Below are 26,834 nucleotides of genomic sequence, written 5' to 3'. Positions count from 1 at the left end.
TCAACACTAAAAGCATTCAGGATGAGCTCAGGTTGTTAACAGTGACCAGTGGCAACTACTTTTCTGCTGCACAGGATAGCAACACCATGATGAAGCCCCAACAGCAATGAGTAAGTGCAGTCCTACTGTGTTTAGGTGGTGGAGGCAACTGTAATTTTTCAAGAGGAGGACCATAAGAACACTGCAGATTTGAAACAGACATAAAGTTTTAAAAATTCAATTAAATCCCCCAGAAATAAAAAGATTAACTCAGACATTCATCTGCCAGTGTAGAAAGAAGGAATTTACCATCACACTGTCAAACTTCCTGGCAATATGGCTGGTTACTGCATGTGATTAGTCCTAATGACTTCTTTGGTGAGGTATTTTCACACTTCAGCTTAATTAAACCAAGAGTGGGAAAGAGCAGCTAGGAAATATGAGTGAATGACATACTACAGAGGGGAATGTATTTGTTATAGAGACTACTATTGCTATATTTTGAGCTAAAAATACTAGAATCCTGTTTTTCTCCAACCTAGCTGTAGAAGTGATGAGCATCTCTATGAGAAGTAAAATGTCTCTGGGTCAGATGTTATAGTTTTCATAGAAAGGTTTTCACAGAAAGGCCAGGTAACTAAACCAATTTTAACAGCTTAACACACTAGATGGTAGGAACATATTTTCTGCAGAAAGACTGTCTGAAGTCAGCTGTTAGAAATATTCTAAGATAATTGCTGATGGAGTAGAGCTAGAAAACTCTCCAAGAAAACATTGGAATATTAAAATGTGGTCATGGAGATGAGAGTAAGAGAGCAAGAGCATGAATTCTCTTCAGAGAATGAAACATCAAAACAGAGAATCCCCTCTGCTCTACAGAGCTGCCATAGATTTTTCCTATGGTTGTAGAGATAGTGGCTAAAAGGAGTGAACCAAGAGCCACAGAACAAGGGAAAAAAATGAAAGGGATAAATTCTACTACTGCAAATTCAAGACACAGGATGTAGCCAAGGAAACCTTACACTAGTGCTGCTGTGGAATGGTGGGCATAAAAATTTGAGACTTAGTACCACAGCCTGAGAAAGAGCACTTTAGACAAGAGTGAAGTGGAATAAATTTAAGATAGAACTACTCTGAATGACATTAACATTTGAATTATCTGTACTAGATATTTTACTTCATATGCTATGTAAAATTTAAAGCTTAGTATTTTAACTATTTGCTCTCAGATCTCTCTTGCCTGTGTTCAAACTTCTTGGGACAGCTTTTGGTTTTCCAAGATGTATGGTTAGACAACCACAGAACTCACTGAAAGATGCAAGGGCCCTCAGGAGGTCTGTACTCCCAACTCCTGCTCACAGCAGGCATGACCCCAGAAAGTAGGTATGTTGCTGATGGCTGTGTCCTGGTGAATCTGGAACGCATCCAAGGGTGGAGATCCCCCAGCTTCTCTAGGCAACCTAACAAAGTCCTTTCTTTAGCCTTCCTTAGGGAGGAGGAGGAAGAGAGCAAGAAGAATGCAGCCGTACAGCAAGTGGAGTAATAATGGCATCTGTATTTTATGGGCAGGGGTACAATAGCTGTGTATGGGTGGCAGTGACATCCTTGATGAATGCCAGAAGAGGTGACAAAAGCAAGTTCTTCTGTATTGATGTCGCTCAGGAAGGGACCTAAAAGTCCCATGAGGTTTTCCTACACAGAAAATGCCTCTGTTGCAGTTCCTCTACCATTACTTTTTCAGTGAAAAGCAGGCACTTTCCATCAATGCTGAGGAGCAGAATCCTGCTCGATAAAGTGTCCCGGCTATCATTCTGTACCATGCTGTCTCAGCCTGGGGAGGACACGGCCACGGCGCACAGCTGTTATTTTCCTGCATTCCTCCTGCCAGCCCGCCTCCGTGTTTTGCCTGCCTTAGCACGGGGAGAAGTGGAACGAGCAGTCCCTAACGCAGCGTCTGGGCTTTTTTCAGCCCTAAACTCACCTATGGCGCCCCGGGGGTTGTGAAGGGGCCGGGAGCACGGGGCCGGGAGCAGAAGCCCGGGCCCGCCCTGGCCCGGAGCCCCGTCCGGGTTAGCCCCTGGCAGCTACCCGCGGCCGGCCGTGGCGAGGCGGGAGCGGAGCCCGTGGCGAGGGCTGGCCAGGAGGTGGCAATCGGGAGCCTCTGCCGGGACTGGAGCAAAGGTGGAGGGAGGCTCCCGGGAAAAAGGTGGCTGCCTTTAAGGTGGGTTTATTTGCCTGCCAGATGGGAAGTCTGTGACCAGCCCCTTTAAAACAGGTAAAGGCAGTAAGGCTTCTCCACCCACTTGCCTTGATCTTTCATCATAACTGTGGGCCAGGCAGGGAGGTTCTGCAATGCGTTCGCTCCAGCGAGGAGGCTGCAGGAGAGGTTCATGCACTGCAAGCAGGAGCCAAGGCTCAGAGGCCTGAGCCGGGAAGGCAGGCAGGGCTTGGGAGACAGTCCCCGTCTCCAGCCAGCATGGATCTGAAGACCAGGAGGAGCAGGATCAAGCTCTCAGTCGGGCTCCTTCTCTTTTGGGCTCTCTTTCCTCCCGAGGTGCCTGGGAAAGAAGGTAAGTGTGGGACCAGTTGGTCCCTCTGCTTGGGGGCTTGGGTGGGTAGGCTGACCTCTCTAAGGGGCAGGGAACAGGGTCTGGCCCGCATGTGTGGGACACCAAGGACATCACAGCCCATCCAGTGGCAGCTGGAGAGGTACTGGAGTGTCTCAGGAGGGCAGGCGAGTGTTGGGGGATGAAGGCCAAGAACAAACCCCATCCAAACCTTGGTGGCTCAGTGAAGTGAGCCCAGGTATGTTCTTGCGCTCCTCTCCACCTGGTCCTAGTCGAAGCACAAATGCCTCAGAATATTCCGTGATCCAAGAGAATTCTGCCTTTGCCTTAAACACAAGCGTTGCAGACAAGTTGAAACACAAACTGAGAAAGTTCCCCCCCCCAACACCTCCACAGCTTTCTCGGGAAGCCCTCTTGGGAGTTAACCCTTATGAGCAAGAGGACAGTCATTTTTTTGGAGTGTTGGAAGGTGAGGCAGGCCCTTCCACCTACCCACTGCGGGAGGGGAGAGCTAGGGTTTACAGTTTCCTCTTCCACCTCTTCTCTTCAGAATGCTTCCCTTCTCTGTTCAACTCAGTCCATTTGATTTGTGGTAGTGATCTTGCTTTCTTCCATTTTGAGAGTTGCACAATGGTTATGAAACAGCTGGGAAATGAGAACTTTTAAGAGAGGTGAGGAAGAGTAAATCTCTGTTCCATTCCCTGTCTTCTCCTGCAGTTAATTCTTACCAGAGACTTCCAAGTCTCTGTTTTGCAGACTTTTTCTATCCCAAGGACAGCTATCCCATTTGATGCTCCAGGCTCTCAGTCAAGAGCACTTAGTCAAAAGCAGCAGTTCATCTCAGACTTTGCAGGTGCTGAGTGCCCTTTTGGAGCATTCTTGACGTGCCTGTTGGTATTGAGGACCTAGCTACCTAAAGGCAGTAGCAGACGCTGTGGAGAAGGCCAACCTAAGTGAGCAGTAATGTAAGGCATGCAGGCCCTGGTTTCCTGAAGTGTGTGACCAGTAGCTGGCAGCAACACTCAGGGACTTCTTTGCCAGCTTCTCCCCTATCTCAACCATCGCATTTGGGCTGTGTCTGTCATCCACTCTTCCTTAATGTGTCTATCTGTGAACAGCTCATTTCCTTGGCGTCTTCTCTTATCTGAAGTCTTTCTTCTTTTTTGGGGAGACCTCCCTTGTGGCTGGACAGTCATGTGGCATTCCTAGCAGTGAGGCTGTAGATCAAAGAGCTGAGCCCCCTGAGTACTCATGTTCCCTGCACTCTTATAGTCCTGCTGACTCCATTCTTCCTTTCCTTGGAGAATCCCTGTTGTGGATTTCACTTGAAGAGTTACTTTCTGAGAGTGGACTTCGCCCCCCTCCAGTGGGCACTGTGCAGCTGAAGGAGCTGCTGCTGGCAATGCAGTGGCATGGCACACGGGGTCTGCCAGGTTCCCGGCCTGGCCGCTTCCGAGTTCCTTCTCCCTTGCTCTGCTAGAACTTGCCGTGCAGTCCTTCTCGCTGCTTTAGGCCTGAACTGCGTGGGATAGATATTATCTGGGTGATGGTTCTGGAAGGACAGGCTACCTCACCCTGGGAGCTTTTAGAGCCAACAACACACAAACAGTATCTCAAATAATTTGAGAGATTGAGAGCAGAAGGGAAGTGAGTGAGGAGCCTTGTCTGGACAGGGAGTCTGTGGCTAGGGAGGTTTTGCCATATGACCATGCTGTGAACACTGCAAACTTGCAAAACCTGGATTCCTGCTTTTACCTGCTCCCAAGCCTGAAAAGGTGTTTCAGAGGTGAGAACAGCAGTGCAATCCCTCTTATCTCTGATTCTGGGCCCACAGCCTGCTTCCTCATTCCACAGGACTCTTGCTGATCTGCACTTTATAATCTATTACCTGCAGCTGGCAGCAGTATTTCCAAAGCGGTCAGATGAGGGGGAGGGAATCTGATTCTTTAAATGTCACTGATACATTCCCCTCTCCTTCCGTTCAGCTCCAAATTCTTTCCTGAGATGTTTAGAAATGACCTTTCTGAACACCTCTTCTAAAGGGAATCCCAAGGAATTTTCCCTCTTTCCTGTGTTCTCAAGCTGAGGCTGCAATAAGTACACTCAAAGCAGCAGTCCGACCTGGCTGACACAGCTACAAAGGTGGACATTCAGCATTGAGACTGACTCCCAAACTCTCTCCCTGTCTGTCCTCTTCAGATCAAGACTTGAAGGCAAACTCTGCCCATGTTTTAAAATGTCTTTGAGTGCTAAAGATGAATACTGTTGAATTTTTCCTTTGTCATGGGACTGCAGGAGCCAAGGCTTCCCACAGCCATGCATGGTGGTTCTGCAGGAGGTGGCAATGCCTGGAGTCCTGGTGAGGAGAAGGTGAAATGATTTCTAGGCCACCATCAGATGGTGGGTAGCCTGGATCAGAAGTAGAGGCTTCAGCAGTTGGAAAAAATGATGCATGTCTTGGCTTTTGGGTACTGGGACAGTGGAAGGTCATTTCTATCCCTTCACACTGCCTCTGTGCTTTCCCACTGTTTCTAGCACTGAATAGCACCTCTAGGTGAGGCTGATTGATCTTTTGTATTGGTAATTTGTTCAAATGCCTTCTTCTGCATCCATTTTGTCTGCTGCCTTGCTGTTCAGTTGCTAATGCTGGGATCCCATTTCAATAGGCTTCAGCCTCCTGCTCCGGTTTTGGGGCAGCTTTAGGAAGCTGAAAATTTTGCCAGGGCTGCATTTTTCAGATGTGTGTGGGTATGACTTGAGAGGAGGATGGAAGGGGAGAAGGTCTCATACACGAGGAAACCCTTTTAACTCCCAACTAGCTGCACTGTCTTCTGTCTTCCCATGCTTCCTCTAGCCATGCTTTTTGAAGGTAAAAGTTCACAAAAGATACAGAGAGAGGCAGTGTAGACTTTGTCTGCTGTGACAAAACAAGGATGAAGCCATTCAATGAGCCATGAGTTGGATCACTCTTTTTTTTGTTTTATTTTTTTTTTCTCTGCTCTGGTTATTTTTTTTTCTCTGCTCTGGTTTTCAGTGGATCTACTGGACACAAGCACTGCACAAGGTGAACTGGGCTGGCTTCCAGACCCTCCCGAAGTAGGGGTGAGTACACACATTTAAGGATGGAGAGCAACTGGGAGTACTCAGTGATGGAAAAACATAATCCCGGTTGTAATTTCACCCTATCTCCCAAGATCAGACTTCTGCAGCTCCCTCTCCTGAACATTGTATGCTTTGTAAGTGTCTCTACCTTGAAGCCCTTTCCCACCTCTCGCAGCCTCACACATTAGCCAGTAGAGTAAGGATTGACTCCTGATTAACTTCCAGTAGTGGTTCTGATACCTATTGGCTTCCAGTAGCTCAGTGATTAAACATGTCCTTGAAATCTTTTGTGCACCTGAAGTAACAAAAGTTGATAGAAAAAAAAAATCACCCTTTTTTTTTTTTGTTCTAATATGTTGCAAATACATCTGATGTCTGAATTCCTGGGCAGATAGCCATGGCAGAGTTATTTCTGTCTCCAGGGCTCTCAAGAATTTAGAATCTTTGTCTGTTTAAGGTTGTTCTGTTTTTCCCTCTTGAGTACTAACCTGAACGATACAGTTACATGTGTTTTAACTTTGCAGAAGAAATAACTGTTAGTTAACTCATGAGGCAGCAATCTGGCCTGCTGGCTGGGCTGAAAGGTTCTAGGACTTTCTACCAAGCCATAATGCTGTATTTGGCCCACACAGCTGATGAGAGAATCATTTCCCTTTGTTTCATGACTGTGAAATGGAGTTGATGAAAGTGCTTCAAAGTCTTTTACTTCTGAAACCATTATAAAATCTGACCCAAAAAGACAGCTGAGCCCTCAGCTATTTTTATCCAAGTACAGCTATTTTGTGTGAAGTACAGCTGAGTAGTACTTGCATCATCACCACCCGTGGTATCCAAGATGGTTTCCTTTTGTCACAGCTGGACTGTGGGAGTGGTGGAAAGCAGGCACAAAGAGAAGGGAATTGAAGGACTGCACTGCAGCGGTTAGGACACGTGTTAATGCATAGCTCCAGCTCCTCATCCATGCTCTTATTTTTCTAGCAAGCCCCAAGCTTTCCTGGGGAGGTTAAGTCTTTACCCTTGCTGCTTATAAAGTAGACCTGGGTTCAACCTGTTTCTAATTCATTTTCATAACTTTCTTCTGTAATATGCTGTGGCTTGCAGCTCAGAAGGCCAACCTGTGCTGTATCAAAACAAGTGTGGCCAGCAGGACAGGGAGGGGATTCTGCCTTTCTGCTCTGGTGAGACCCCACCTGCAGCACTGCTTCCAGTTCTGATGCCCCCAGCATAAAAGGGACATGGAGCTGCTGGAGAGGGTTCAGAGGAGGCCACAAAGATGATCAGAGGACTGAAGAACCTCCCCTATGGGGACAGGCTGGGAGAGCTGGGGCTTTTTAGCGTGGAGAAAAGAAGGCTCCAGGGAGACTTTACTTAGAGCAGACTTCTATTACCTGAAGGGGGCCTACAAGAATACCAGAAAGGGACTTTTTACAAGGGCTTGTAGTGATAAGAAGAGAGGGAATAGATTGAATATTGAGGAGGGTAGAGTTAGATTGGAGATTAGGAAGGAATTCTTTACAGTGAGGGTGATGAGACACTGGAGGAGGCTGCCCAGGGAGGTTGTGTGGATGCCCCCCCTCCCTGGAGGTGTTCAAGGCCAGGCTGGATGAGGCCTTGAGCATCCTGGGCTAGTGGGAGGTGTCCCTGTCCATGGCAGGGTGTTGGAACTGGATGATGTTTAAGGTCCCTTCCAACCTAAACCATCTGTGAATTCACCTCATCCTCCTCCTCCTGCTGCTGTTGTTGCTGGGTGAACTAGAGCCAGACAGTGAGGTTCTCCTGTATGGACATAACTAGCTTTTGTTTCATTAGCCTGGCTACTTTGGTTGTTAATTATTAGTAGTATTAGTATACCCTACTCAAAAGAGGTGCCCTAGTAAGACATACAAGTAGATCATATTTTGCCCACTGTTCCCTTTGTTGTCCCCATCAGCTGTCTCTCTGGTAATTCTAATGCAGATCTAGGCTGTAGGCATGCTCAGGATGCAGTCTGCTTCTTTAAGAGAGATGGAAAAACCTACTGAAGTCCAAAATAAGCTAACAGAAATCAGACAAACCCCATGGGACAGTGTCTGCTTTTTGCACAGCAGGTTCACAGCAGTGCTAGGAGTTGGCCAACCCTCCTGTTGGTGCTACAGCTGCTTTGTAAAATATCTGTCTTTGAAATATAGTAGCTGGAACTGGGAATTGTAGAAGATGCTAGAAAATATGGCCTGAGAACAATCTGAACTAGCAGATCAGGATACTGGTAATTGACAAATGCACATCATCTGTGGATGAACACTAGGTGAAGAATAGATTCCTTGACATCTGATGATGCAGGGATTTATCTAATTATATCATTTCCCAGTCACTGTTAAATGGAAGGCTGACAAACTGCCACAAGCAAACTGGGAACAACGGTAAGTCTGATTCTGAAACTTCTTTTTCCACAATGAAGAAGGAAATGTATTTACAGGAGAGCTGAGAATCATCCAGAGCAGCTTTGTCACAAAAGAGCTAAGATTAATACTGCACAATCTGACTGGCATGGTCATTGACAGGCTGGAAACATCTGAGCTGTATTGCATTCAGAGTTGAAGGCTATACGAGGCCAGGCTGAGGGAGCTGGGGTTGTTCAGCCTGGAGAAGAGAGGGCTCCAGGGAGACCTAAGAGCAGCCTTCCCATAGCTGAAGGGGGCTACAAGAATGCCACAGACGGACTGTTTGCAAAGGCCTGCAGTAATAGGATGAGGGGCAATGGTTTGACATGAAAGCAGATTTAGACTGGATGTGAGGAACAAGTTCTGCACCATGAGGGTGCTGGAACATTGCAACAAGTTGTCCTGGGCAGTAATTGAGGCCCCATTCCTGGAGATATCCAAGGTCAGGCTGGACAAGGCTCTGAGCAAGCTGATCTAGTGGAGGATGTCCCTGCTGCCTGCAGGGGGGGGTTGCACTAGATGACCTTTGGAGGTCCCTTCCAAACCATTCTACGATTCTGTGATGTCATGCAACACTGCTGCTTGTACCTTCCCTCACATGCCAGAGTTCTCCCATGTGTGAGCTGGACTGGTGTCAGAGTGCTTATCACACTGAGGAGGAATTTGCTATGTGGAATTTTCATGCTTTATATGGACACAGTCTGAGTCATAGCTCAGGGAAGGTTGGCTAGTTCTGTGGAGGCAAAATTATGCCTTTTTCTCCTCACTTTTAGCCAATGACAATGGATGAAGTGGCTTGCCATGTGTGATTGTTTCATGGTCAGATTTCCACACACACACACACACACACACACACCCCATCATCTAACAAATTTCTTGATAATTTTTTAATCTTTGAAGTTTTCAGACATCAGTAGCATCTGGGCATGGGGAGGTGTATGACAATACTGGTGGTAGATTCCCATCTCTTTGCATATCTCAAAGAACTAATGATGTTCACATTGAAGGTGTCAGGAGTCCACAATTCACTTGTTTTGACATTTCTTTAAGGCTTCCCATGCTGCATCAACAGCCTTGCTACTTCAACTGATTTAAAAAATCAGGGAATCATTGGAATCATAGAATGGTTTGGGACAGATGGGACCTCTTAGGGAGCCCTAAAGTCTCCTTGGAGCCTTCTCCAGGCTGAACAACCTCAGCTCCCTCAGCCTATGCCCATAGCAGAGGTGCTCCAGCCCTCTGATCATCTTGGTGACCTCCTCTGGAACCTGGTCCATCAGGTCCATGTCCTTCTTGTTTTGGGGGCCCCAGAGCTGCACACAGCACTGCAGGTGAAGTCTCTGCAGAGCAGAGGCAGAATCACCTCTCTCCATCTCTGGCCATGCTGCTTTTGATGCAGCCCAGGCTGCCATTGGTCTTCTGGGCTGCAAGTGCCCATTGCTGGCTCATGTCCAGTGTCTCATCCACCAGCACCCCCAAGTCCTTTTCTGCAGGGCTGCTCTCAATCTCATCATCCCCCAGCCTGGATTAATATCAAGGGTTGCTCCAGCCTAGGTGCAGGACCTTGCACTTTGCCATACTGAACCTCTTATTATCCTCAGCCCACCGCTCCAGCCTGTCCAGGTCCCTCTGCTTGGCATCTCATCTTTCAAACTTATCAGTACACCACTCAGCTTGGTATCATCTGCAGACCTGCTGAGGGTGCCTCAATCCCTCTGTCTATATCATTGATGAAGAGAGTGAACAGCACTGCTCCCAGTACAGACCCTTGAGTGGTTATATATGAATATATGCATAAAATGATATGTGAAACAAGTGTGGTGAAGTAGGTAGGTGAAATGTTGGGCTAGAGTATCATTATCCATCACCTAGCAGCATCTGTTGTGACCATAGCTGTTTTCATGCAAGACCTTTATGTGGTTAGACAGTCCAGAGGATAAGCAGACAGCAGAAGCTGGGTTTGATAAACAGGTTCTGCAATCAGTGTGCTGCAGCTCTTGGCTCACATTAGTACCTTATCTCCCCAGAAAAACTTGGCTACACGTTCAGTTGGAAGGAGATGAGTGGGATGGAGACCTTTGTGTTAGTGCCCTACAGGACAGGTAATTACATAATGCAGTTGCTCCTCCCTGAAAATAATCAATGGATCATTGTGGGGAAAAATCCATCATCCCACCCTGAAAGGTACTGCAGACAAGTAAACATCCTTCCATGTGCAGTTGTCTTGAAGACTCCAGGATGATTAAACTGAAGTTCCCTGACCACTGCTGAATGATAAAATAAATAAAAGCAATCTCCTTGCTGTTCTCAGCTCTACTTACACGAAGTTAGATGTCTACATGTCACCACACTTCTTTCATCATTGCCATTAAATTGTCTTCAGTGCCAGCAAAAGAACTTGCAAGAGTATTGAGAAACTTCCAGTGAAGGGTCACCAGAGCTTCATCCTGGAGTACTGCCAGAGCACCACTGTGGGGCTACTGGTTTTGACTGGCTGCTCTGGGTTGCTGACTGACAGGTTTTTGTCAGCTGTGTTGTAGCTGAAGAGAAGCTGCTCGTCACACCATGGCAGGTGCCAGCACGATGTGTCTGCTATCACAGGCTGTTCTCTGAGGTGCTGTGCTAAGAATACCCAGCTGGGCCTGTGATACACAACTGCCTTCAACTCTGAATCTGTTGCAGGAAGGGGTTTTGGATCACAGTAGCATGCAAATGCTGCTGTACCAAAGACACTCCACAGAAAAAAGTGCTGCCAGGGGGAGAAAACAGAAACTGTTAGGGAGAGATCCTAGAGCAGCCTTCCAGTCCCTAGAGGGGGCCTGCAAGAAAGCTGGGAAGGGACTTCTTACAAGGGTCTGTAGTGACAGGACAAGAGGGAATGGGTTGAAGCTTGAGGAAGGCAAATTGAGACTGGAGATTAGGAAGAGATTCTTTACAGTGAGACACTTGAATGGGTTGCCATGGGGGTCGTGAATGTTCCCCCAACCATGGAGGTGTTCAAGGCCAGGTTGGATGAGGCCTTGAGCATCTTTTCCTAGTGGAAGGTGTCCTTGCCCATGGCAGGGGGTTGGAACTAGATGTTCTTTAAGGTCCCTTCCAACCTAAACCAATTTATGAATATCAGCTGAATCTGTAATCTACAACTGCCTTCAACTCTGAATCTGTGGCAGTGTATGGACTCCTGCCTTTTTGCAGTGGAGACATGCATCTCAGTTCAGTAACTTTAAGCCTACTGCCAAGCTCCTTCCCTTGTTATTCCTTCTTTAGATCTCCTAGAAGTATCACAGAAGGATGGAGGTTGGAAGGGACCTCTTAAGATTGTGTCCAGCCCCCTGCTATAACAGGATCATATGGAATAAATCACACAGGAACACCTCCAGATAGGTTTGGAATGCATCCACAGAAGGAGACTCCACAACCTCTCTGGCCAGCCTGGTCCAGCGCTCTGCCACCCTCAAAGTAAAGAATTGTTCCTTATGTTTACCTTTCACCAAGGGTCTGAAGGCCACACACTGGAAGCCACTGTGCTAAGCTAATGTTAAAGCAAATGAAACAGAGGTCAGAGCAGGCAGGCTGCTGTGTGAGAGGCACATCCCTGGCAAGGAGACTCCAGGTGTCCTGGAGATGAAGACAATGTTACTGTTGTGAGCACCAAGCTCTTTCGACTTCAGTCTGAGCCTAAGCATTTGCAATGCTGTTGCACTCTGCTGCCTCGGTCACTGTCAAACTGCTTCAGTATTAGCAAAGATGAAATTTGTATTCAGCATCATGAAAATGTCATTGAGTTGTTTTTTGTCCTCCAGAAAAAGGCTATCATTGTTTAGCACCAGACTTGGTAGAGCTAGATAATGGTTGGATGACCATAAAGGCCCTTTCTCTTCTGTGATTCTGTTGATGCCTGCAGATCCTGAGCCAGTAGCTCCCAAGAAGACATACAAACTGTCTCAGTTTGTTTCCATCCTATTCCTTATGGCATATCCTAGGAAAAGTAGCCCACAGATAGCTGGAGGTGTCACAGGTTGTCCTAGGTAGGCTTCTTGATAGAGACCTAACCTAGAGAAGGCTTGTTTGTACACAAAGCAGAGTAAGCTTCCTTAAGCTTCAGAGCTTCAAAGTGCTTCAAGCAGCTAAGTCCAGAGCTGCTCAAGGCAGATGTTGGAAGGCTTGTACTTCATCTTATCTTTGGGTTTTCACTTGGGTGGCAGACCAAACCAATACTGTTTGCTACAATATCTGCTGAGGCCCCTACAGCTTGTCATTCAGGTCATTTGGAAGTGCCTCCGGAAAGGCAGCTTGTCTCCACTGCTTTCTTTATACTGAATCCAACCTAGCAATGGAAGGAAAGCTCCCTTACTGCTTCCCAACCTTGCAGTGTTCTGAGGTTACCGAGATGGAACTCTTGCTTTGAAGTTGTCATTCATTTAGCACTAATTGCTGTGCTGGAATTATGTTGCTCTGTATTCCACCACCACACCAGGGCTTCCAAGAAGAAACCCGTGCACTAAGTGCCTGTGTTAGTTTGTGGGTTCCTGAGGAGTAGAGAACACCCTTTTGTTCTCAAATTCACTGCCTACATCCTTAGACATTTTAGAAAGTCAAGCTGCTAATTTATGGCCCTCTCCTCTTTTGCTTTCTTAGCAACTTTTAAAGAATTCTAAAAGGTTTTTAATGTTTTAAGACTGATTTAAAGGTAGTTTAAACTTAAAAAACCAATTTAAATTTAAAGGAGTTTTAAAAGAATTTTGAAGAGTTCAAGAACTCCTTAGCTTACCTGGAGTAGGTGATTGGACTAGATGATTGGAGGCAGGCAGCATGGCATGGCTTCACCAAGGGCAAGTCCTTCTTGACCAACCTGGTGGCTTGCTACCAAGATGGACAAGGGAAGACCAACAGATGTCATCTAGCTGGACTTTTGTAAAGCATTTGTTATAGTCCCCCACAACATCCTTCTCTCTAAGCTGGAGAGATACGGATTGCATGGGTGGACTGTGAAGTGGATAAGGAATTGGCTGGATGAGTGCATCCACAGGGTAGTGGTCAATGGCTTGATGTCCAGATGGAGACAGGTGACAAGTGGTGTCCCTCAAGGATCTGTACTGGGGCCAGTGCTGTCAAGATCTTCATCAATGATACAGATTGAGGCACTCTCAGCAAGGTTGCAGATGATACCAAGCTGAGTGGTGCGGCTGATAAGACTGAAGGATGGGTGCCATGCAGAGGGACCTGGACAGGCTGGAGAACTGGGCTGAGGAGAACCTCATGAGGTTCAATAAGGCAAAGTGCAAGATCCTGCACCTAAGTCATGATCTAGTGGAGGATGTCCCTGCTGACTGCAGGGGGGTTGGACTAGATGACCTTTGGAGGTCCCTTCTAACCCAAATCATTCCATGATTCCAAGGGTCCTTTTCAAGCTCAGTCTTTCTGCAGCTCTGAATCTCACAAGCAAATTTTCTGTAACATCACAAACTCACGGTGCAGTCACTGCTGACATGAGCAGCTCTGACTCGCACCGTCCTGCATTCCTTCTAGATGAATCTTCCTCATCCTCTGGCCAAACTGATGAGTAGAGCAAGGATATAGCAATTGCATAGGTAGAAAGTTACATTATCAAAGGAGGTCGATTCAATGTCAGTGGCAGACAAGCTGGAGAGCCAAGTAATTAATATTGATCAGGGCGGACTTTACCACATCTGTTTATTAAGAACATGCCATTAAATATTAGAGACATACACTTTGATTTTTCAGCAGAGTCTCTGAGGATGGGAGACAGTTGCCTAGCAACTTCTGGACTCCTCAGTCTTTCATTAAGTGTTGTATGTAACAGTTTTCCTCCACTCCTTTGAATTTAAAAGCTTCATTCAGTAATGAAGTCACAAGCATATTTAACAGGAATTCCACATTGTTAGCATAAATAATATCCTCATTTTATATCCTTTACCCATCAGCAGGAGAGTCTAGAAAAACCAACTCCCTTGTTAGTTCTTTGCATGTTAAACTGTGCAGTAGTCAGTGCCAAGCATCCTTGCCCTGAAGAGCTCAGTCTGGAAGAAGCTGGGCTGAGATGAGCCGAGAAATGTAGGAGCTAGCAGCTGGATTTTTTTTTTCCAGCAGTAGAGTTTAAAGGAAGTTTTCCTGTTAGAGTCACCATTAAAAAGGAAATTTTCCTTCCTTTAATTCACTTAAGTTTTGAAAATGGTATAGTCAGGACATGCATCATAACAGCTCATGTCTTTTGGGAAAGATACACAAAACCTGTTTTCTAGTGACACTTGTCTGTGGTACTGCTTTAGGAGAAACTGTTGATGGAAACTTACTTAGCTCATGGCCTTAAAGTGCAGTTATGCCTTTCCCACCACCTCAGGGATGCAGACACCCATGGAAGAATGCTTCTAAAACCTAGTCCTACCATTGGCAGTTCTTCATGAAAGCTACTTTGCTTTTATTCTCCTTTCTGACTTCCCTTTTCTTTTCTTTTCTTTTCTTTTCTTTTCTTTTTTTCTTTTCTTTTTTCTTTTTTCTTTTCTTTTTTCTTTTTTTTCTTTTCTTTTTTTCTTTTCTTTTTTTCTTTTCTTTTTTCCTTTTCTTTTTTCTTTTTCTCTTTTCTATTACTCTTTTCTTTTTTCTTTTCTTTTTCTCTTTTCTTTTTTCTCTTTTCTTTTTCTCTTTTCTTTTTCTCTTTTCTTTTTCTCTTTTCTTTTTTCTCTTTTCTTTTTTCTCTTTTCTTTTTTCTCTTTTCTTTTTTCTCTTTTCTTTTTTCTCTTTTCTTTTTTCTCTTTTCTTTTTTCTCTTTTCTTTTTTCTCTTTTCTTTTTTCTCTTTTCTTTTTTCTCTTTTCTTTTTTCTCTTTTCTTTTTTCTCTTTTCGTTTTTCTCTTTTCTTTTTTCTCTTTTCTTTTTTCTCTTTTCTTTTTTCTCTTTTCTTTTTTCTCTTTTCTTTTTTCTCTTTTCTTTTTTCTCTTTTCTTTTTTCTCTTTTCTTTTTTCTCTTTTCTTTTTTCTCTTTTCTTTTTTCTCTTTTCTATTTCAGTGTTGTGAATTCAGTTCTGCAGCACTTTCCAGATTTTCAGTGCACTAGTGCCAGAGGTGATTAAGTGGTTGCCTCTTCTGCTTGATCAGATCTCTTTTCCTATCCTAAGTGCTTTGACCTCCAGTATGTGAAATGAGTGTAAATCCTGTGTGGTGCTGGTATATGCCAGCTGGATCAGATTAAGAAGGTGGGGTAACACTGGGGGCTAATTACATGGAGAGAAAGGAAACAAGAAGGGGCACATAGATACCATCTGCAGAACTTCCTGAGAGAAGTCTGCTAGTAATGGGCTTTAGGTAAGTGTCTGAAATCAGCCAGACAGGAACTTGTGCTATGTGTAGTGCTTGCTGGCTTGGAGAAAGCACTCGGATAGTTTTCAGAGTGGGGGTGCACAGGAGATGCGCTCTAAGTCATGGCATAAGAGCAGAGCCTCCTTTGGCACTCTGAGGATTCATCTCTTGTGTTCAGCTAACAGAGTGACCTGGGCTGTGGGATGAGAACCTAGGCGAGGCTGCCTGCTTGTGCTGTGAGCACAGGAGGTAGTGGTGCTGAAGGAATATGTGACTCTCCCACTCAGCCTGTGAGACTTGACAAGCCCAGGGTAATACAGACTGAGGCCCTGTTTGAATTGCATCTTAACTTGGGGCGTGATTTAAAACCAGGGTGCTTAAACTTGTGCCAGTACCTATGTGGGCACTTGTTTTGATTTAATTTGATTAAATATTTCAAGCATAATGAGAAAGGCACAGGGGGAAAGGGATCTAAGTCATTTTCCCTGTGGACAAAACCTTGCTTTCTCAAGTTTTCAGTTCCCACATGTGACTTACTCAAAAATGAATATTCTTTGCATTTTGTGTCTGACTTGTGGCGAGGAAACAAAACTATGACTACATAAAATTCAGCAGAAGTAAATGTTAAAACACATACCAAATCCTGCTGGGTTCATACAAATAGCATCAGTGAGGTCACAGAATGAGCTAGGCCATCATTTGCCTGGGGAAGAAGCAAAACCTGGTATGATGTCAGGAAAATCAGCTGAGTTTAGATAGTTAAATTAAGGTTTGCAAAATACCACACTTAAAGAAGCATGAACTCCAAATTAATTTGCTTTAGCACAGTCCTTTTGCAATGGACCTTCCCATTGTGTCAGGCTGTCTTTTTCCTTCTCTAAAGAGCTGTGCATTGTTTTCAGGGTCAAATAATGGTCTTGATCTGCTCTGTCCTGATGTACACTTTGAATGGAAAGGTGGCAGAGAGAGTGGCCAGTCCGTGGGAGTGTGGGGCTTTCTCTCAAGCTAAGGCAGTGTATGAAAGAAGGAAATTTGAACCAAGGCAGGATGCAGGGCATGCCCATGCGTAGTGGCTCCCTTCAATTCAGCATAGGTCAGATCCTAATTACAGTGTCCTCTTTGCTCCTTATGTGAAGAGTTCAGGCAGATAGAAGGCTGCAGAGCAGTGCAATGTTTGCTTGACCTTCTAGCTAGCAAAGCTTTAAGTGCTGAATCTTATATGGGTATGGATCTTTTAGGTAAGTTTTTGCCACGTTTGAAGGGAAAATTGTTTCTTTCATCTGTCTAACCATGTGTTTTCTTCTCTGGGAGCAGTGGAGTGAAGTGCAGCAGATGATAAATGGTACCCCAGTGTACATGTACCAGGACTGCAGCGTGCTGTCTGAGGATGACACTGACCACTGGCTTCGCACCAACTGGATTTATCGGGGAGAAGCAGCCTCCCGCATTTACGTGGAGCTAAAGTTTACTGTGAGGGACTGCAAGAGCTTCAAAGGGGAAGTGGTGACCTGCAAAGAGACCTTCAACCTCTACTACATGGAGTCTGAACAAGATGTGGGCATCCAGTTCCGCCGCCCGCTGTTCATCAAGGTCTGTAGCACTGGGGGTGAGGACCAAGTTAGATCTTTCAGCTTAACTAGGTGTGTCTTGCTGGCTGGAGGAGGCCAGCAGAACTGGCATCTGGGGTGGGGCATGGATAGGAAGCTTTGCCCTTAGAATAAACTTTGCCCCCAGTGCCCTCTGTGATGGTTGGAGCAGGCTTTGCTGCAGGAGGCACAGGAGTTCAGACTTCATTCTGTGCAAGCACTTAACTGGACACCACGTAGGTAAGGATTCTGAAGTGGTGTAACAGTGCTGGATGTCTACACCAGGTTTTACAAGTAGCAGAGCAGAGGCCAAGAGGAATTTAACTTGACTTAGCTAATAAATCAAGATTAGAGCAAGTGAAGAACAGAATCCAGTCTCTATGCCCCTGATGTTATGCCATATAGGGTCTTGTTTTGCAGAACTGAAGGTGATGGCTTGCTGTAATGAAGCTGTCCCTTGTGTGAAAGCATTTAACACCATTGGATTTTAACTGTTGTTTCCCCCAGCACAATTCCCTCTTGTCATGGAAACATTTGACTTGCAGAACAGAAAGCCTCAGGTGTTCTTTAGAGGAAATTCTGTAACCTACTTCTGTCCTAAAAGAACCCACAGACTTAAGTTATTTGACTGCCCTTTCCTCTGCAGTTTAAACGGCATGTGATGAAAAAAACCAAACCATAAAGGCTGCCACAGGCAGAGCAGGACCCTAGTAACTGCTGCTCTTCTCTCCCCAGTGCTCCTCTTCCTCCCTTGCAGCTTACCATGTGACTTTGTACAATACCTCCACAACTCGTAAACCTGCCTTATGATCCCACTCATCTGCAGCTGCTGTGCAGATCCTTTCATCTGCCTTCCAGCAACAGAGAGTGGGTGGGATCATACGATGAGAAGGGGGCTGGAGTGGAGAGAATCAGTTATGAGGCTTTCCCTCTGAAAAGAAAGGCCACCCTGCCATCAGGCTGTCTGAGAAGAAAGGTGCCTGGAATCCAGCTCTTCATATCAGGCTGGGGTCAGAGTGGCTGGAGAGCAGCCAGGTGGAAAGGGACCTGGGGGTACAGGTTGACAGCCGCCTGAACATGAGCCAGCAGTGTGCCCAGGTGGCCAAGAGAGCCAATGGCATCCTGGCCTGCATCAGGCATAGTGTGGCCAGCAGGAGCAGGGAGGTCATTGTACTCCTGTACACAGCACTGGTTAGGCCACACCTTGAGTTCTGTGTCCAGTTCTGGGCCCCTCAGTTTAGGAAAGATGTTGAATTGCTGGAGCATGTCCAGAGAAGGGCAACGAGGCTGGGGAGAGGCCTTGAGCACAAGCCCTATGAGGAGAGGCTGAGGGAGCTGGGACTGTTTAGCCTGGAGAAGAGGAGGCTCAGGGGTGACCTCATTGCTGTCTACAACTACCTGAAGGGAGGTTGTAGCCAGGAGGGGTTTGGTCTCTTCTCCCAGGCAACCAGCACCAGAACAAGAGGACACAGTCTCAAGCTGTGCCAGGGGAGGTTTAGGCTGGAGGTGAGGAGAAAGTTCTTCACAGAGAGAGTGGTTGGCCATTGGAATGGGCTGCCCAGGGAGGTGGTGGAGTCACCATCCCTGGAGGTGTTCAAGAGGGGATTGGACATGGCACTTGGTGCCATGGTTTAGATAGTCATGAGGTTTAGGGTGACAGGTTGGACTCGATGATCTTTGAGGTCTCTTCCAGCCTTCTTGATTCTATGATTCTATGATGCCACAGAGGCCTTTCCCCTCTGCCCAAGCATTGGAAGCATCTCTTGCTCACTTTCATCCTCTGTTTGCTGAGGCAGTGGGAATGTAAGAGCATGGGAGAACTTTTCACCCAACTATCTAGAGTGCTGAACTATGTTTAGCACTGCATGAGAAGCGCCTTGCAGTACAAGATCTGATCTGCATCAAGGACAGCTTAGAAACAGGTGGCTGTCATTCACTGGTCAGTTTAAAAACCACAACTCTAAGTAGTGCTGCAATTCTACTGCATACAATTTGCAAAGCAACATACCACAAAAGAGATTTTTCTTCTTTGGGGACGTGTCATTCCTAAAGACCTCCAAGATCAGAGATCCAGTATATAGGGCTTTAGCAGGGGGGTTGGACTAGATGATGTCTGGAAGCCCCTTCCAAAACCCACAATTCTGTGAGTCCGTACTGTATAAGACTAGTGAACGACTATAAAAGAGTTGAAAGGAGATAATGGAAGGCATGTAGGCAGGAATGGATGTGGGCCCCATTGCTAATACCTCCTTCAAGTGCAAAGCAAACATGAAGTGCTCTGGCATTGTAAGCAGCTGACCATCCAGCCTCTGAAAGGCCTCAGTGTAAAAGAAGTTTGAGACCCATGGGCGTCTCAGCTGCCACTGCCTGCTTAGGTGTTACAGCTGTGGCCTTTTTCCCTCAGCTCAACACTGTGGCAGCAGATCGCAGTTTCACAAGCAGAGACATCGAGTCGGGCGCCATGCAGCTGAACACGGAGGTGTGCCCCATTGGGAAGCTGTCCCACCGGGGCTTCTACCTGGCCTTCCAGAACTCCGGGGCCTGCATCGCCATGGTGTCCGTCCGTGTCTACTACAAGACCTGCCCGGAGGCCGTGCGTGGCCTGGCCCGCTTTCCGGAGACGCTGGCGGGCTCGGAGGGGCTGACAGAAGTCCCTGGGGTCTGTGTGGAGGATGCAGCTGAAGAAGCAGGCTCTGCACCCCGGATGCACTGCAGCATGGACGGGGAGTGGCTGGTCCCGATGGGCCGCTGCCTGTGTGCCGTGGGCTTTGAGGAAGTCAACGGGAGCTGCGTAGGTGAGTGTGCAGACAGACGCTGGCAGCCGGCCATGGCAGAGCTTCCAGGCAGCTAGAGATCAGAGCATCTGTAAGCATAAAGTGGGACTGGGGGAGCTGGTGTGCTCTGCCTCTTCTCTTGCCCGCTCTCTGTGCCTGCCAGGTGTATCTTACACCCTTCCTTCCTTAGCTTCTCTTTTTCAGTCGTGATTTTTCTCCTCATATCAGGTGTAAGACTTGCACAGACCTCTCCACTCCCTCTTGGGCTTCATCCAGGAGCCTTCAGCTCTGGAGCTGGTTTCTGTGAGCTGTAACTGTGATTGACACTGACTTACTCAACAACTGGTTCCTAACCCTTAAAGGGCAGCCTTGTTCTCTCGGGGCAGACGTGTCAGACGCACAAGCAGCGTATTTGTCCCGTGACTAGAAGGCTGACAGACAGAGCCGGGCAAGTTTCTTCTGTGTCCCCTTCTGCTCGGACTGTGGTGGCTTTTCTCTCTTGGAAAATGATGTAGAGCACATTGCATAATACCACGGGCATCTGGCTCATTTCTGAGGAAGAGCAGTTGGCAAGCATAGGAGTCCTTGGGGTTCTGGAGCCAGAGACAGCCATGGCTGCTGAGTGAGCAATGGAGGGCTCTCCCTTTGCCACAGAGGGAACAAGATTCAGCTGCTTAGGGCACCTCGGTGTGTTTGTCAGCGGGGAGGATGTGTGTGGTGATTTGGGGGCTGTGTGTTACTGCAAAGAGGGAGGTGATAGCACACCTCTCTCGTTGGCAAAGCCATACGGGACAAGGCTAAAGCAAACAGAAAAAGGAATCCATGCACTGCTCTCAGGGTCAGCAGCTGCCCTGTTTTTCTGCTTTGTTCTACCTTTTCTTTGCTGCAGTGATACGGTGCCTCTGTGAATCCTCCTTGCTTGCTGCTCATTTTGCTTGAGGAGCTGGAGAAGGTTGAAGCACAAGATCCTCCAGCAATCACCTCTTCTTGCACAGCCCAGCCAGTTTTTCCACTTGCTCTCCCCACCCTCCTGAGAGCACTGCCCTGGGAAGGGGCAGGGAAGCTGTCATGTCTGGACAAGCCCTGAGTGCTATCACAGCACAGATTCATTCTACATCTGTGCTTTCATCCCACTCTGCCCAAGTAGAGCTGCAGCCAAAACTGTCTTCTCTATGATCAGTAAGCACTGGGGAGGTCTCCCAGGAGAGGAAGGGAAGAGGGGAGAACCTAGCAGGGGAAGGAGGGTCCAAAGCAGTGTCTTATTGGAGGACCAGAGGAGAAGGTATATGTAGGTTGCCTGCTGGGGGGTACCTTGGTGTCCTCTCCCTCCATGTTAAAAACAGGCATTGTGCAAAGGACTGGAAACAATCCAAGTCAGAATAAAGACTGAGGTCACAGCTTCTACTTTGTCCTCAGAAGATGGGAGGGCTTCTTCAGACATGTAAAAAGGGACAGAATGGAGGAAGACCTTCTGGCAGTGTCTTCTGCTTTTGTCGCTGTAATCAGGACCCCAGCTCCTCCCCGCTGGGGTTGGCACTAAGGAGCAGCCATTGCTTTATTACAGAGCTGTGCAAGTTTGTGTGCTGGGGGCATTCCCACAAACCCAGCACACACCAGGTGAAATTCCTGGCAGATATTTGTACAGTGAGATGTAGTAACTGCACCTCATGGCAACACCTACCAGCCATCCATTGGGCAGTCTCTTACTCGCTTCACACTAAAGGTCCAGCTTCTCTTGAATTCACTGGGCATGCTCAGAGGGTGAGGGGTTCATTTTGGGCAGGGTCCTTCCAGCTAGGTGCTGTGGTCTCTAGCAATTTCTGATGGTCTTCAGGAGAGGAACCTTTCTTGAACTTTGTTTCAGCCTTTGAATTCTTTTTGCTTATATGGTCATAAGTTAGATCATCATGTTGCTTGTCAGGTCCTGGACTATATCCACTGGTTCTTGCTGGTTTTGAAGGACACTTTGTTATTTAGGGATGATCTATGTGGAAGTTTTGCTGATATGGATGCAAAGACTCTTTTGTTTGTTCCAAGTCATAATGATGTCCAAGGCTTGGGTCAGGGCAATCAGTTAGCTTTGTGAGTTAATGTGTTTGCTGGTAATGGTCTCACTTTAATTTCACCCTCTAGAGTGACCACAGTGTAGCCAACCTTTCATTCTCCCTTTATTGCCAAGCTTGCCATTGCTCCAGTTCTTCTGCCAACATCTTATCAAAGGTTTTAGGACTTATTTTTAAGTCTTTGAGGGAGTTGTGTCCAGCTTAACTCCTCCAGTTGTTGAGCTTTCTTGTTCCAAACCAATTTATTTGTTCCTCCAATGAATTATAAAAGAAAGATTCCTTAAGTCCCATACTGTAAAATAGGTATTAGAGTCACCTCTTGTTGCTAATGTTATATAAGGATGAGGTACTACCAGGTGTAGATCCATCACAATCTTATGGATAGCCCTTAGAACTTGTACCAGCCCATATTCCTCAGAATGGGCAAAATTGGAGCGCTCTATTTGAACTGGTACTCCCATAATGATCTGTATTTGAAGGAATTGGTGGTTGTGGGCTCCAATCCCACCCAAGCTTCCAATTCTGAAGAGTATTGTTTGTGTGTTACTGGTTTCGCCCTTGGTTTCAGTTCCACTCTTACCAGTTCTGCTGATTTGGCTCTTCCAGGCTTCACAGTTGCCCACACTAAAGGAATTCCCACACTGATTATTTTGGGTGGGATCTGTGTCTGGTCTTCCTTTTCAGTGTTCCCTTCCTGAGATGTGATTCCTGTGGCATCTATACTTGTGCTCTCCATTATTAGTTGAAATACAGACTTGAACTTTGTTCCAGTTCAAAAGTTATTTGTGCTCCTAATTTGTTTAATAAGTCACTTCCATCAGAGGTAACAGACATTCTAACATCTAGAGAAACTCGTCTCTTAGTTTAATGTCTCCAACTGAAAGTGCCATAGGCTGTAAAAAAAATTGCATGGAGTCTCCACCCCTGTGGCACCAGCAACATTTATTTTATTTTTCCTTATAGGTCCTTTAAAGCTATTTATTATTAAATGAGTAACTTTATCAATCAAAAATTTTATTATTTCATTTCCCAGATAAACTGGAACCAGAGGACCAGAGTAGATTCTTCTGGTCCCCTTCAGTCTAATTCAATTTCTGCCACTATTCCAGCTGCTTCCTCTGTTTCTTTTCCTTGTCCCCCCAAAAGGCATGGGCATTCTCTTTTTCAATGTCCCTTCTTCCTGTATTAAGCACATTGATTCCTAAAGGTAGGTCACAACCAGCATTGCCTTCATTACCTCTACGTCTGCCTCCCAGTCTTCCTCAAACACCTCCTCTGGCTCTTTTTGCAATTTTACTTGTCTTCACTTCTCTTTGTCCTTCACCTTGTTCTATTAGTGTGCAATTGTCATCATCTGGTCTGTTCCTTCTGCAGTTTGTTTTTACTGTCTGATGCTGACTAACCAATAAACAACATATTGAACAGGTTCATATTGCCAGCATCCTCTGCAGTCAAATCTATCCAGTTTAAGGCTGCCTCACACAATCTCCTTGCCTTATTTCATACAATTTAGGCAAATGTTTAGGGTTTTCTAGTCCATCTTAAATTCCATACAGAATTAAGTCTTGATGTTCCATTAGACTTTCTAATTCATCATCTTAATCAGGATTCCATTTGATATCCTCCTTGAGGAGATAAAAAGTTGGGTACATGCTTCTGAACCACTTTCTCTGCTGCCTTATCCCAGACTGTCTATTTTTGCTCAGGAGTAAACAAATTCCAGCAGAGCCTGTGTGTCTCCCCAGTTAGGATTGTGGATCTCCATTCCAGTTTAATAGCACTCTAGATGCATACAGACTGGTTTCCTGCAGGTCCCTTCTGGCTAAGAGGGGCCAGAATCACAGCTCTTTGTCTCTGAGTTCTTCCTTGTCAGTTTCTTCCTTGTTAGAGCATTCTGATTCTGTCTGTATCAGGGTGGGGAGCTTACAGCAGTCAAAGGCAGCCCTGTTTCAGGTAGAACTACTAAAGCCAGGCTAAACCAACACACATGCAGCTTCCCTCAGGCTATAGTGCCCAAGTGGGTATCTTTGCCTAATAAACTGCAAAACAAATGTCAAAGTCTATACCCCTAAGTATGATACTGAGTCAAACAGAGCACATGCTCAACATCCACAACTGTTACTCAATCCTCCATGTCATGCCAGATGTCTCATAGAAAAACAGAGAGCCAGGGTTAGAATATTAGAAATGAAACCAAACAACAAACAAACAAAACCCCCAAACCAACGAACCAGAACCCCAAAAAACTTCACAAAAGTCTGTGAACATAGCAGAGATGAGGATGGTTGAGGGACTGTGCCCCAGCCCCTCCTCTCAAGACGTGACACACTTCCAGCAAGAGCTATGCACTTAACATCTGCCTTAATCTCAGCTGGCATCACTCTCACTGGCATAGATTAACACCCCTGAAAGGATCTGTGACCCTGACCCTGCCAGGTGCTGCTCAAGCTCATTTCTCATTACTACACACCCAAGTCAGTTCACACTATTAACACATTAACACGTGTTCCATTATCATTGCTTAAAAGACATCCCAGAGGCTACTTCTTTAAGATGCTTCCCTCAGACCCCTTAGACAATTGACTAGACCCCACAGTAAAACCAACCAACCAAATTACACACTACACTGCCTAATGAAAGGAACCACACTAATTACAGTTCTGAATATGACAGTAACCTGTACAATTCTGAACACAACCATAACCTCTACCCTGGCTGGCACTCAGTAACATGTCATCAAGCCTTTGCATCTGGGCTGGCACTCCAGGAGTCCCCATAATAGTGTGCAATTAAGCCTTGATTCCCTGTCCGGATGCTTTTTCTATCCTTTAAGCCCTGATCCCGTGGGAAAGCATTTCCTGACTTATGACTAGGTTCATCCTTTAGTAATGCTTAACACAGACCCGGGGGTCTTGCTCAGAACTCACCAGACCAGGGGACTGGAGGATCTCCCCAACAAACGTTCCATGGTCCTCACAATCCTGTGAATCTGCTGAGCATCAGATGTAGAATCTGATGTGGGTCACCAAAACCATCATCATAATTGGGACCCCAGCTCCTCCCCACTGGGGTTGGCACTAAGGAGCAGCCATTGCTTTATTACAGAGCTGTGCAAGTTTGTGTGCTGGGGGCATTCCCACAAACCCAGCACACACCAGGTGAAACTCCTGGCAATTATTTGTACAGTGAGATGTAGTAGCTACAGCTCATGGCAACACCTACCAGCCATCCATTGGGCAGTCTCTTACTCGCTTCACACTAAAGGTCCAGCTTCTCTTGAATTCACTGGGCATGCTCAGAGGGTGAGGGGTTCATTTTGGGCAGGGGTCTTCCAGCAAGGTGCTGTGGTCTCTAGCAATTTCTGATGGTCTTCAGGAGAGGAACCTTTCTTGAACTTTGTTTTAGCCTTTGAATTCTTTTTGTTTATATGGTCATAAGTTAGATCATCATGTTGCTTGTCAGGTCCTGGACTATATCCACTGGTTCTTGCTGATTTTGAAGGACACTTGTTAGTTGTTGGAAAATCTATGTGGAAGCTTTGCTAATATGGATGCAAAGACTCTCTGTTAGTTCCAGGCAATAAGGATATGGTTAAATTGCTGAGATGGCACAAGCTGCCCAAGCTAATTAACATTTGTAAACATTTTTCAACAGTTCCAAGTTTTGCCTTAAGTGGGAACTAAAAACCAGGAAAGCATAACCTTTACTTCACTAAGAGGGAGGAGACCCTGTCCTCTGTTACAGAACAGAAGGCAACAGAAAGCCAAAAGCTGAGATTCTTAACTAGTTCACTCAACATTTCAGTAAACTCCTATCCATGTAAAGCTTTGCCAGGTATATAATAGATCAGCTATCCCATAATCTCAGAAAAGCTGTGCCTGCCCAGCGTATTCTATCTCAGCCTCTCATTGTGTTGCAGACTGCTGTTGGTAAAGCCAGAGGTCTGTGATTAATTTCCTCACATATGTAACTGACCACAAACATGAAGGCTGGCTGGGCCCCTCTGCTCCCTGAAAGCCCAGGTCTGCAAGACTGCTCAGTGCTTGGTGGCACAGAATGTGAGGGACTGGGAGTGACCCCTGAAGCTCATCTAGTCCACCTGCTGGAGCAGCATCACCTGAAGTGAATCACACAGGAACACATCCAGGCGGGTTTGGGGTGCTTCCAGAGATGGAGACTCCCCAACCTCTCTGGGCAGCCTGCTCCAGGACTCTGCCCGCCCTCCTAGTGAGGAATGAGGATAAAGAACATGGAATGGAGTGTCCGAGCCATCCTCTCTGCAGTGTGGAGCAGGCCCTTTCGCAGGCTTGTTTTTCCAGTCCTGTTGCCTGGAGCGGGTGCCTATGGCTCTGGGAAGCCAGGTGTCGGGGGCCGTGGGGCCTTGGCGGGAGCTGGAACTTCTGGCCGGCCCCGGCCCCGGTGGTTGCGCTCGTGGGTGGGCCGAGGGTAGCCTCTCTGCTTCTGCCCAGGGAGCCCAAAGCCTCCAGGCAGGGAGGTAAGCAGCGCTCGGAGGTAGGCAGCGCTGGGAGCCGGGCTCCCCGGCCCGCCGCCCGCCGGGGTACCCTCCTCCCCTTGGCACACCACAGCTGTGGGCGGCGGCCCGGCGGTGTCTGGTTCCCCCATCCCTGGATCCCCCGGAGGGGGTTTCGCACCGCCTACGGGGTGGGTCGGGCCCCGGCGGGCGCTGTGGTTTGCCCGCCTCGCTAGAGGCCCGCAGCCACCGGTACTGTGGCGCCCCCTGCGGGCCGCTGCCGGTACGGCAGGTTCGTAGGCCCAGCCTGCTGCGATGGTGAGGCAGAGGCGGCGGGCGCCGATGCCGCAGCGCCTGGTTCGGTCAGGCGGTCGCGACCCGGGGCCGCAGGACGGGACGGGGCAGGGGGTCGTGCCTAGAGGCGCCGGACCGCGTCCTCTCCGGCCTCCGGGGTTCGCCCTGGCTGCGGGGCAGGGCTGTGCCCGCCGCTCCCTGAGCCCCGGTCGGGGCTGGCATGGGCTTGCGTGGGCCGCAGGCCCGATACGGGATGGCCTCATG

At 47.0% G+C, this 26,834-nt stretch overlaps 1 protein-coding gene across 1 annotated transcript in view; it reads left to right on the top strand.

Moving 5' to 3' along the window:
- Window positions 1-2,455: 2,455 nt before the first annotated feature.
- Window positions 2,456-26,834, top strand: part of EPHA1 (EPH receptor A1) — a 36,872-nt gene continuing 12,493 nt past the window's right edge. The window contains exons 1-4 of the mRNA XM_054386564.1: window positions 2,456-2,549; window positions 5,581-5,648; window positions 16,697-16,972; window positions 19,373-19,763. Of these exons, the coding sequence (XP_054242539.1) occupies window positions 2,456-2,549; window positions 5,581-5,648; window positions 16,697-16,972; window positions 19,373-19,763 (829 nt within the window). The remainder of the gene's footprint in view (window positions 2,550-5,580; window positions 5,649-16,696; window positions 16,973-19,372; window positions 19,764-26,834) is intronic.

Source organism: Indicator indicator, chromosome 14 (genome assembly GCF_027791375.1).
Source record: "Indicator indicator isolate 239-I01 chromosome 14, UM_Iind_1.1, whole genome shotgun sequence".
Taxonomy (NCBI): domain Eukaryota; kingdom Metazoa; phylum Chordata; class Aves; order Piciformes; family Indicatoridae; genus Indicator; species Indicator indicator.
Note: the sequence above shows the minus strand (reverse complement) of the source record. Positions and strands in the feature narration are given on the sequence as shown.